At 37.9% G+C, this 11,031-nt stretch overlaps 1 protein-coding gene across 1 annotated transcript; it reads right to left on the bottom strand.

Annotated features, from left to right (window-relative positions):
* Positions 1–3,014: 3,014 nt before the first annotated feature.
* On the bottom strand, positions 3,015–7,643 carry LOC135942449 (cyclin-dependent kinase 9-like). The gene is made up of 7 exons (XM_065488568.1): positions 7,432–7,643; positions 7,290–7,374; positions 6,526–6,616; positions 6,300–6,466; positions 5,968–6,086; positions 5,773–5,911; positions 3,015–4,019 (listed from the first exon to the last, which is right to left on the bottom strand). Exons 1-7 carry the CDS (start codon positions 7,641–7,643, stop codon positions 3,585–3,587), a joined length of 1,248 nt encoding a protein of 415 aa, XP_065344640.1. The 3' UTR covers positions 3,015–3,584.
* Between the last annotated feature and the right edge of the window lie 3,388 nt (positions 7,644–11,031).

Consider the following 11,031-nt stretch of genomic DNA (forward strand, 5'->3'; position numbering starts at 1 on the left):
ATCTTTGTGTGTGAGTTGTATCAACAGTTCTGCTCTATACAATTAAATTTCCAAATTTTGGAGTGTATTTTATAATATGCAAAGATAGGAATTATTTTTCTCAACTTTTCTGTGTATATACAATTCATCTTTATTTCACTCTGATGAGCCACTAATTTTTTTTCCTAGCCTTTAAAATAGCTAGGGTTTAAAATTTTATTGAAACAAACAATTAAACCAGTGGCTTGCGCCATTTGGGCCTCCAGACGAGCGTTTCGCGCTATCCCTTCGGGTAACTGTCCGTTGAGGCAGCAAAATTGACCAAAAGACTCAAAATATAGGCGACGGCGCCGGCAAAACCCCAAAAAAACAGTCCGGGCCCGATGTCAGAGGTCACGCGACCTGAGGAAGGTCAGTGAAGGGCATAAGGGTCACAAATCGTAACCGAGTATCGCCAAATGTGCTTGAAATTTCTGGAAAACCGGCCTGGGTCACCGAGCACCCTGAAAAAGGTCGTTAGGGTACAAATCGCGTGTAGTGAAAAAACAGGAAAAAAATCATTTTAATTTTTTTATGGTCGCTAAAAATCCGAAAATCGATTTCCGGACCTGCGTTGGACCTGAACGTGCAATGGAATTGGTAAGACCCGCGCCTTCAAGTTCCATATCCGTTTGGAATAAATCGGAAATTTTGGATTCCCATATATGTTATCCGCCTCAATGAGAAATTGCAAAATTTACCCTTAGATAACAGCCACTGATTTTTTTATTTCGAGCATTTAAAACCACTATAGTGTTAAAATTTTTCTTGAATAAATTATTAAATTTATCACCCAATTAAAAAATCCCAAAAATAGGTGGTTAACTCCGCGCTTGTATGCCAGTGCCTCTTATTACCACATCCCCCTAAGGAGACTGAAGAACCCTCCCTGCCATCTGTTGGTATCATTTGAGGTTTTCCCACCCTACTCTCGCTTACTTTATTAATTTTTCTACGTTCATATTTCCTATATTGATTGCAGTTTATTATTGTAAATTACCCAAGACCCAGATGTGATTTTTTTTAAAAAAAAAAAGGTTTTTAGAAAAAATAAAAAAAGCAAATTTTTAGAATCAAATGAAGAGTAATTTTATTGCAGTCTAGCACAGCAACTGTCACATGCTCGTACATTTAAAACAACAATAAAAACAAATCATTTTTTTTGTAACTGAGGGAAAATTATCATAGAGTCAATCTGTAATAAAAATTAGTTACATTTTTTGTTTGAAATACACTTTAGAGCAGAGCGAGAGTGACCTAAGGTGTGTGTGTGCGTCAAAGGAAAGCGAAACTTTGAAACTGACGGGATGAGGGCTGCTCAATACAACGCACTTCTCCCCTCTCAGGTACCATTGAAGCAATGACATTTTTCTTTTCCATTCCATTCCGCTCTGCAAGACACCAACAATGGACAAAAGGGTATTTTTGTTTGTTATTCCTACCGCCCTCACAAAAATTCCACTGGCTATACACCTGCAACTCTGCAAACAACTATTTTCAGATACAATAACCAATAAATGAATTTTTAGAAACACGTGTTGCTTCGAATATCTACAACCTTGCAAGGCTGTGTGTTAGAAGCAAGGCCGAGAACCTGCACAAGTTTTGTGGCAAAGATTTTAGTGCACTGTTGGAACACAAAAATATCCGCCTGAACAACATGGGTGGATTGAGCCTCCGCCGCTCTATTGAAACAGCTCACACATTTATACACATATTTTTTCTTTTGCTTCTCCCAATCCTCAGGAAGCAATATGTTCTCGCTCAAAGGAGAGGGCTCAACTAAAGTGCCTGCTTCTTCATGCAATATATAGGATGCGTCACATTGAAAATTGAATGGCATGGGCCAAATAAATGATGTGAACCTTTTCAAGTCGGCGCCAATAAACTGGTGTGATGACACGCAATAAAGTTGATAAATTAATTGCACAACAATAAACACGTTTTAAGTAAATAAAGGTTTACATAAAAAATTGTGAAGAAAAATTTTCAACCTTTACTTGAAATGCTGTCTAAAAATTTAGTAGAATTGAATAAAAGCATTTTATGAAAATTCTGAAACGGGGGGCACTGCACCCCATTTCAGTTTTATGAAATGTAACGAGAAAAACGAGTAAAATTTTTTCATTAGTTGTAAGAAAAGACAATTCAATCACCGAGCACTGCGTCTCCATTTTAAAAATCTCATACATCACCAGGAGGATAATTTATTATTTATTTATCGCAAACCGTTTTGGAAAGACCGCGAAAGGGGCTTTGTAATTAACGAAATGAAGTGTAAACATTATTGACACACCGTTTACAATATCTTTCATGAAATTTTGCAAAATTGCCGAAATTGAACTATACTTTGATTTCATAATTACAAGTTGAAGAGATTTAAAAACAAATAATACATAATTTACCAGTTGCATACACCCTAAGTGTTTGAAGCCGCCAACAGATGGCGCCACCGTAGACTTTCGATTTTAAGGCACTTTAAATTTAATTAAGGCGCTGCGATTTCAGACTCAATCTAGCTACTGTGCATTCTTCAATTAATTTGCTATTTTTTGACGTGCTGAAAACCAAAATCGGTTCAGCCAATCACCGTAGAATCGTGCAAAACTATTTTTTGAATTAAAAACATCTTTTCCAACGTTTCTACGGCGAATGGCTGAACCGATTTTGGTTTTCAGCACATCAAAAATTAGCAAATTAATTAAAAAAAAGCAAAATAGCTAGGTTGAGTCGGAAATCGCAGCGGAAATGCCTTAAAACCGCTTAAAACAAAATTTTTAAGAAAGTCTGTGGTTGCGCCATCTGTTAGTGGCTTCAATAACTAAGGGTTTATGCAACTGGTCAATTGTAAGTCGTTTTCGCAGAATTTCACTTCAAATTGTAATCTATTGATAAATCTTTAACTTTTAACTTGGAAGATCAGTTAAAAGAGCGCATTCCTCTGTTGAAAGGGTTATAGCATCCCAAAAAAGTGTTTTTAGGGAGTGCTTGCCCCATCCCCTTTCAACCGAATTGCTACAATTTTTTCATACTTCCTCTGCGGGATTAAAAATATTATATACCTAAAACTCTTCTAAATTAACACCTCGTCCCAAAAACAGATCTTTTCTAAAAATGAAATGCAAATTAATATAAAAATTTAGAGAGGGTGGAAAAAGTTTTACTTAGTCGAGGGAGTTTAAGTATACTGTATAGAAACTTAGAGATGCAAGCTAAGCACCCTTAAACCCTTCAGCTAGTTAGGGAAGGTCGAGATAGGTTCTACAGTGGGTAGTTTTTTCAATTCTAATGGTTTGGACCTTATAAATTTCAAGTTGCAAAAATAGCAAAATTTAAAAAAAATAAAATTTTTTCGTTTTAAAATAATATGGAATTTCTTGTACAAAAAAAATCGATCTAAAAGTAAAGAAATTGTTACATTAATTCAAAAATAATGGAATGCAAGGCCAAATTTGATATCAATTAATTTGGTTTGAGAAAGGAGTTGACTCTGCGCCACGCTTTTGAAGGCAAAGGAATTATTTGCTTTAGAATCTCGCACTCGGGTTATTTTAACCGCATTAGAGTCAAAATACTCTATCTTGGAAGCCGCCATCGAGGGTGCTTGAAGGTTTTGCCTGGGCCCTTTGCTGTGAAGGGGCAGGCCGCATGTGCCCTGGTCTGCGAGGTGGCGCGTGATATTCAAACATGCTATGTGTGAGCTTTTCTAGCATGCTAGACAAGTCAGTTGGAAATGGCGCTGTCCAGAAGAAATCGTGATTCAAAGCAACATTGCTGTCAACTCGCTTCTTTGGGTCCAGCATCAACAGCTTGTCCAGTAGGTCACATGCGTAAGGGTCCTTCACGTACCGCTCCAAGCGTTCTTTGACCTTGCGCTTTTGTCCAGGCGGCAACACGACCTTCTTAAACAATTCTAGCGACTCAACACCAGGCCAAACATCAGTTGTGATGGAGCCACAGAGCTGGCAGATGAGAGTGAGCTGCTGTATTTCAGTACTCCCCTGTGAAATGAACACCAGAACACAATGAACCAAAGTTAGAAGAACATTAGACTTAATCATATTTTTTTAAAAACATCATATTTATTGTTACACTACTTGTTTTGCCGAAATAAAGAATGCAAAAATGCAGTTAGAGGAATTTGCAAACTGTTGTTTGAGGCTTTAGAAATTAAAAATATAATTTTGAAGAATTTTTTAATAATATGAATGCATTGACCTAGTGTGAAAATAAACAACAACAATAATTACTGTCCAAAACAAATTTAGGGTGCAATAGTGGAATGCTCTAAAATATATATTTAGATGAGTTTGTAAAGTCTGGATATGAAAGATATTTTAATTGAAAATTCCTATCCAACAGAACAAGCGTGCCACACACGCTTGGCGCTGCGCGCGCTGACAGGCCGTTCCGCGGCCCTCCCGGCTCCGCGGTCCCCGCGGCGCCTGCCACCCTGCGGGCGAGCGACCGTCGAGGCGGGCACCCAGATCGTTTGCAAGATATTCATCCTTTTCATTTCTCGCGAATCGCGACGAGCGGCGGCGTCAAAACGGTTGGCGGCGTGGAAAAAATCGCGAAAAGTCGGTCGGGGAGGGAGCTCATACGAAATGATGGCCGTCACTGTGTGTGCAAGCTCGGTGTGCAGAAAGCACGATAAAGATATAAAAATCCCAATTTTAATTTTTCTATGGGCAGCAAAAAGCTCAAAATTGGATTGCACACCGGCAGCATGTATGTGGATGCTGCGGATATGCAAAGATCACGATCCGAGTCGATCCGCGGAAAAATTGGCGAATTTTCCATTTTTGCGTATTGCACTGATGGCGGAAGTGCTAAATTGTTGTTCAATTTTCAAAATGAACCCGCGGTCAGAGTATCTATAGGATCGGGTCGTGATAGGTATCAAAATGTTCGCGGATAGATTGGTCGTCCAACGACCGAGTGTTTTACTTGTTGCTTAGCTCACACGGCTAGGCGTCATATTTTTCATTTGCTTGGTTCATTGCGAAAAAAAATCCGAAAAATATTGGATTTTCGAAAAATTTGGCTGAAAACGTTTGCCACCCGGGTTTGGCGGCGATCGGGGCCGAATCGCGGCGATTTTTTACCCAGGAAGATAGAGATGCGATTTATTCGGCAGGCCCCTGCGGGGCCCGCGGGCCAAATCCTCGGGGGGTCGGGGGCACTTGGGGGGCGGATGTGGAAACCGCCCTCCAACCTAATTGATTCGGGAATTGTTTGCACACCTCGCGTATTGTATAGTAGGAAAAAAGTATAGTTTTTACTGTAGCAGTGGAGACTCAAGTACAGACTCAATGATAGTATAGTGGGCCTCATTCAGTCATACAGGAACAAGGGTCTCGTATTTTTTATACATAAAGAATATTTTTATCAGGTGTCAAATCACGCTCTCTAGAAACAGAAAAGAGCCCTTTCGCCCTTCAATGATCTCACTCAAAGGCCGTTCACGTTCAAGTAGCTGTCATAGGACTTAAATGAACTACAAAGCTATTTAAAACCAGTAAAAATATTTGTCAAATATTTTGTCAAAATGTTGAAGCTTCAGGCTTAATTCGTCCTTGATTCAAACTATCCATTTTACAGCCGATTTTTTCACATGCCATTTATAAAACAATTTTGGGCACTATTTTTAGGCAACGCCTTGTTACATCGCATGTCTTTAACGGAGGAACATGCCGAATAAAGAACTTAATAACAATAATTTTATATCATAGCGCATGAATAATATCTTACCTGCATTATGGGGCTCCTAGTCCACATTTCAGCCATTATGCATCCAGCTCCCCACAGGTCCACAGGAGGACCATAATTTCGCTCGCCAAGCAGCAGTTCAGGCGGGCGATACCATAAGGTCACCACACGATTTGTGTATCTGGGAGGGGAATTAGCTTTGTTAAGAGTAATTATTGCTAGTGCTAGCAATATTACCTGTTCTGCTGCCCAGGATTAGGGACACTGAACGCTCTAGACAATCCAAAATCAGCCAATTTGAGAATGCCTTTTTTGGTCATAAGAATATTGGCACTCTTTAAATCTCTATGCATTATCTGGAAAATGAATCATATTTCAGTGTTGTTTTGTTAAGAATTCCTCATTGTCAGTAGAGGAAAAATTGCGCGCATGGCTCAACATACTCGTTTTCCTTGTTGAGGAAAAGGGCAACAATCAATTCAACAATGAAAGTTTTGGTGTTTGTTAAGCGATGCGCAATTTCTGTACTTCCAGAATGGATACAAAGAGGGGAACTTTCTGATTTTTACCTTGTTGCTGTGGATGTAATAGAGGCCATTCAACAACTGTTGCATCACCATTTTTATTTCGCCCAAGCTAAATGTGACGTTGACATTTGAGAGAAGACCAGCAAGGTCATGCTCGCAAAACTCAAAAACATAGTAGAAATTAGGGATGTATTTGTTTTCTCGAGATGCTGAAAGAGCAGGAACAAATGACAACAAATACTTGAAAGAGTGTTGAGTAAATACGTACGTTTTGTGCGGCATACCTCGATGAGTTCCACAACATTCTCGTGCTTGAGATTTTGCAGGATTTTCAGCTCTCTCAAGGCCGTGATTGGGTACTGCAAGAATAACAAGATGATAGCATGAAGTACCACAAATTCAATCGCCTGTAAAATTGCGCATCGCACAACAACTTAACTCAATTTTCTTCATTGCAGGAAAAGATCAAGCATCAATCGATTCATCATAAACAATTAGTTTGTGGTGCAATGCACAATTTGATCTCCACCAGGGGGTATCGCCAGAATTTTACACCAAGGCTAAGTGCATGCAAACGTGAATTTCCTTGTTGCAAGAAAAGGTGAACAATCTATTTGACAGTGAAAATTTGAGTGTTTGTTGAACGTTGCGCAATTTTATCGGGACCAGGACGAAATTAAGGACTGATCACCACTAAAAGGCTTTCTATCTATACACTCTGATGCTGAAATTAATTTATTATTTGAAACCCAAAATTTTCCAGCCCGTATTTAACATGTTCACTTTGCTAACTTGGATAAAAAAACCATCCAAGGGCTGCTCTTAAAGGAACACCAAATGTCAAGGTACTCTCTACACCCCACACAAGAGGACTCACGCTTTCCGATCACTCACACTTGTTGCTCTGATGGGAAAGAATCATAATACCCTTCCCAGAGAGAAGTGTGCGTTGGTCGAAAAGTGTGTCTTCCATTCCACATTCACAAAAATGATCCAATTCAAAATAAAAATGGCACAAAAATAGTTCCTTACTCCTTCTTTCTCATTCTCCATCAGCACCTTTTTTAAAGCCACAAATTTCAGCGGGTTTTTCCTGTCTCTTGCCTTAAAGACTTCACTGAAAGAGAAAATTAATTCAAATTTACAATGGTATTTGAGAAACCACTCAACTAACCCAAAGGTCCCCTGTCCGATTTTGGCGACCTTTTCGTATTTCACCACGTCCTGACAATATGGGAAATTGCAGTTCTCCATGTATTTTTCTTTGTCCTTCACTTGAAAGAGCAATCCTGACGCTATAAGTGGGTCAGCGCTACTGGAAGAGCTAGAGGAACTGGAGGAGCCGGACGGGCGTCCACTGCTGGTGCTGGCACTAGTAGAAGCCATTTCTCAAAGTTGAAATATTATTTCTCCTTCGTGATTCTCAAGCTCAGTTGTGAGGGTGTAAAAAGGTCTTCCTGTGTACACATGCATACATAAAAACATTGACGGTTGACGTTATAGGATACCAAGGCTTAAAACAATCATAATGGAAAATTTATAGTTTCTGCAGGGTTACACATCTCGCCATATTGTACCAAACATTTTTCCTGTAAAAGGAGGATTAAATTTGGTGTAATATATGGGAATAAAACTGTAAAACGTCCTAAAATATGGATTTATACTGCACTAAACGCCAGATCATCTAGACGCGCGGATCCCAATTTTTCACTAAACGGGATCTATACTGGGTAAAAAAAAAATACCCAAAATTAAGTTAATTTATTCAAGAATCATCTCAGAAAAAAAGTTTCTTTCATTTTAATAATTTTAATGATTTTCAGAGGCAAACTCGGACCCTTATGGCTATCAGAGACTGCGTATAATATAAATAAATTTTTTATTGATTTTCAAGGACAGATTCATTGGCTACCATATGCGAAAATTTCAAATTTTTCTGATTATGAAAACGTAATTAAAATGATAATTGAGTTGCGCGCCGGCCACCTTCTGTAATGCAACCAGAAGCGATGGCGTGTAACGCCCCCCTCTCTTGGCCAGCAGCGCTGGGCGCTGACCAATCAGATTGTTTTTGCCAATTTTCTCCGAAATTTTCAGTGCTGCACTGTGTTTTCTCACATGATTTGGAATCCTCCCATCGAGATCTATCGGACAGCCAGAGTCTTTTTTTGGGGAAATGCGGAATTTCAGAGAAAATCGTGATTACACAATTCCGTTGAAAATTCTCCATTTAAAACAATGCTAAGTTTGAGGCCGATTTTCTCGAAAATTTACAGTGCTGCCTATATATTTTTTTAACTGTACATGCTTTTTAGGACCCAATCTGTATGTGTGTTAAAGGATTTTGCGGGGAAATCCACTATCATTCCTCCTTAAAGTGAACCCCTGTTTGGCAAGTGGTCTTCAGATCTTGATGAAATTCGGTGGAGATGATGCCCTAGGGAATCTAAGTTAAACCCTAAAATATTAGGTCAAAATTCCAAAAATTGTTCATTTTACAGGGGTTCAAAGTTTGAGATTTTTGAAAAAGGTGATGTTTTCGGCGATTTGTAACTTGGACTCTGTTTATAGTAAACACAAAAATTAGGTATCCAAAATATTTTACGTTTGATGCCAAACAACTTTCCCACGATGACCAACTTCGTAGGTCAAAGGTCAAGGTCACTAAATTGGGGTCAAACTTTTCAAAAAAATCCCACATACCCAAGTACATAAAATTTGGGAAATTCAAAATAGCCAAAATGTGCCTCATATCCATGGCAACAACATATAAAAAATTGGCGACACGTTTTTTTTTTCGTTTTCGAGATATTTTGAATTGAGTGTTTAAAATCGATGTTTTCCAGGTCTTCTGATCATAAATAAAAACACGTTTTCCGCTTAATCTCAGCTTCTATGGGTCCGATTTACAAAAACCGCACACCGTTTGATACGTAATGACTTCCCCTAGGTAATGCAAGTGATCATAAGGGTGCCCACACCCTTCAAACCCTTAACCACCCCCTGGAAATCCGAAAAGATTATTTTTTCATATTTTTAACCTCTATCTCGAAAAATTAAGCGTGACACCAATCAAGTATGTCCCAAAATAGTTACAATAATAGATATTATTATTTTCTTTGTAGAGGAAACCTTCAAAAAAATAAAATTGCTAATATGAAGATAGCAAAAAAAAATTTAGGTTTATTTTAAAAATAGCATTAAATCGGGTTTTAGTTTATTCAAAATAACTTGATTAACCTTTATTTATTAATATTTTAAAAATAAATTTAATATTTCACACTGTTCTTTTATTATTATAAATAAATGTAACCAATAATATATGAGAAACCATCAATATTTGTTGCATATTGTGTGCAATTTCAGATATTTGATTTGGTTGCATTTATTAATTTTTTGTTAAAATATTAATAAACAAAGGTTAATCAAGTTATTTTGAATAAACTAAAACCCGATTTAATGCTATTTTTTAAATAAACCTAAATTATTTTTTTACCATCTTCATATTAGCAATTTTATTTTTTTGAAGGTTTCCTCTACAAAGAAAATATTAATTTTTATTATTGTAACTATTTTGGGACATACTTGATTGGTGTCACGCTTAATTTGTCGAGATAGAGGTTAAAAATATGAAAAAATAATTTTTTCGGATTTCCAGGGGGTGGTTAAGGGTTTGAAGGGTGTGGGCACCCTTATGATCACTTGCATTACCTAGGGGAAGTCATTACGTATCAAACGGTGTGCGGTTTTTGTAAATCGGACCCATAGAAGCTGAGATTAAGCGGAAAACGTGTTTTTATTTATGATCAGAAGACCCGGAAAACATCGATTTTAAACACTCAATTCAAAATATCTCGAAAACGAAAAAAAACGTATCGCCAATTTTTTATATGTTGTTACCATGGATATGAGGCACATTTTAGCTATTTTGAATTTCCCAAATTTTATGTACTTGGGTATGTGGGATTTTTTTGAAAAGTTTGACCCCAATTTAGTGACCTTGACCTTTGACCTACGAAGTTGGTCGTCGTGGGAAAGTTGTTTGGCATCAAACGTAAAATATTTTGGATACCTAATTTTTGTGTTTTCTATAAACAGAGTCCAAGTTACAAATCGCCGAAAACATCACCTTTTTCAAAAATCTCAAACTTTGAACCCCTGTAAAATGAACAATTTTTGGAATTTTGACCTAATATTTTAGGGTTTAACTTAGGTTCCCTAGGGCATCATCTCCACCGAATTTCATCAAGATCTGAAGACCACTTGCCAAACAGGGGTTCACTTAATATGGATCCTTCCAATACAATAATACAATAATCAATACAATTAATACAAAGATACATTATTATCGAGGGTACTTCAACTGTGACCCGCGGCAACTGTGCCCTAAGTTAAAATGGTGGGAAGAGGAGGAGTGTGGTGGCATCAGGGTTTCGTCTTTAGGAAAGGTCTTTCGAGGGTGGTTGTTGCCTAAATATAAAGCTACTTTAAATAAAAAAAAATTGCTTACAATATCGTTGATTTCCTGCTTAATTCGCATCGTATATATTTAAAATGTGTGTTGATATCAAGATAATAACACGTCAATCGAGTCTGCTCTTAGTTAATTAAATTCTGAAAATTTTACTTTGGGCACGATTGCCGCGAGTCACAGTTGCCTGTCGCACGCTTCAACTCTGATGGAGAGACGAGCTTGCAACGCAGCACCCTCCAAAGGTGTTTAGCCCGTGCACATATTTAGGCTGTGCATAAAAGGGGACGCGCTGCTTCACAA

The sequence above is a fragment of the Cloeon dipterum genome, chromosome 4, assembly GCF_949628265.1.
Source record: "Cloeon dipterum chromosome 4, ieCloDipt1.1, whole genome shotgun sequence".
In the NCBI taxonomy this organism is placed as follows: Eukaryota; Metazoa; Arthropoda; class Insecta; order Ephemeroptera; family Baetidae; genus Cloeon; species Cloeon dipterum.

What these genes read in the sequence shown, in the direction of transcription:
- LOC135942449 (XM_065488568.1), bottom strand. Translation starts at nt 7,643, where the DNA reads ATGGCTTCTACTAGTGCCAGCACCAGCAGTGGACGCCCGTCCGGCTCC. An exon ending in AATCCTGGGCAGCAGAACAG is followed by an intron (nt 5,912 to 5,967) that starts GTAATATTGCTA and finishes TTCCCCTCCCAG; the next exon opens with ATACACAAATCGTGTGGTGA. An exon ending in CTAGGAGCCCCATAATGCAG is followed by an intron (nt 4,020 to 5,772) that starts GTAAGATATTAT and finishes TTCATTTCACAG; the next exon opens with GGGAGTACTGAAATACAGCA.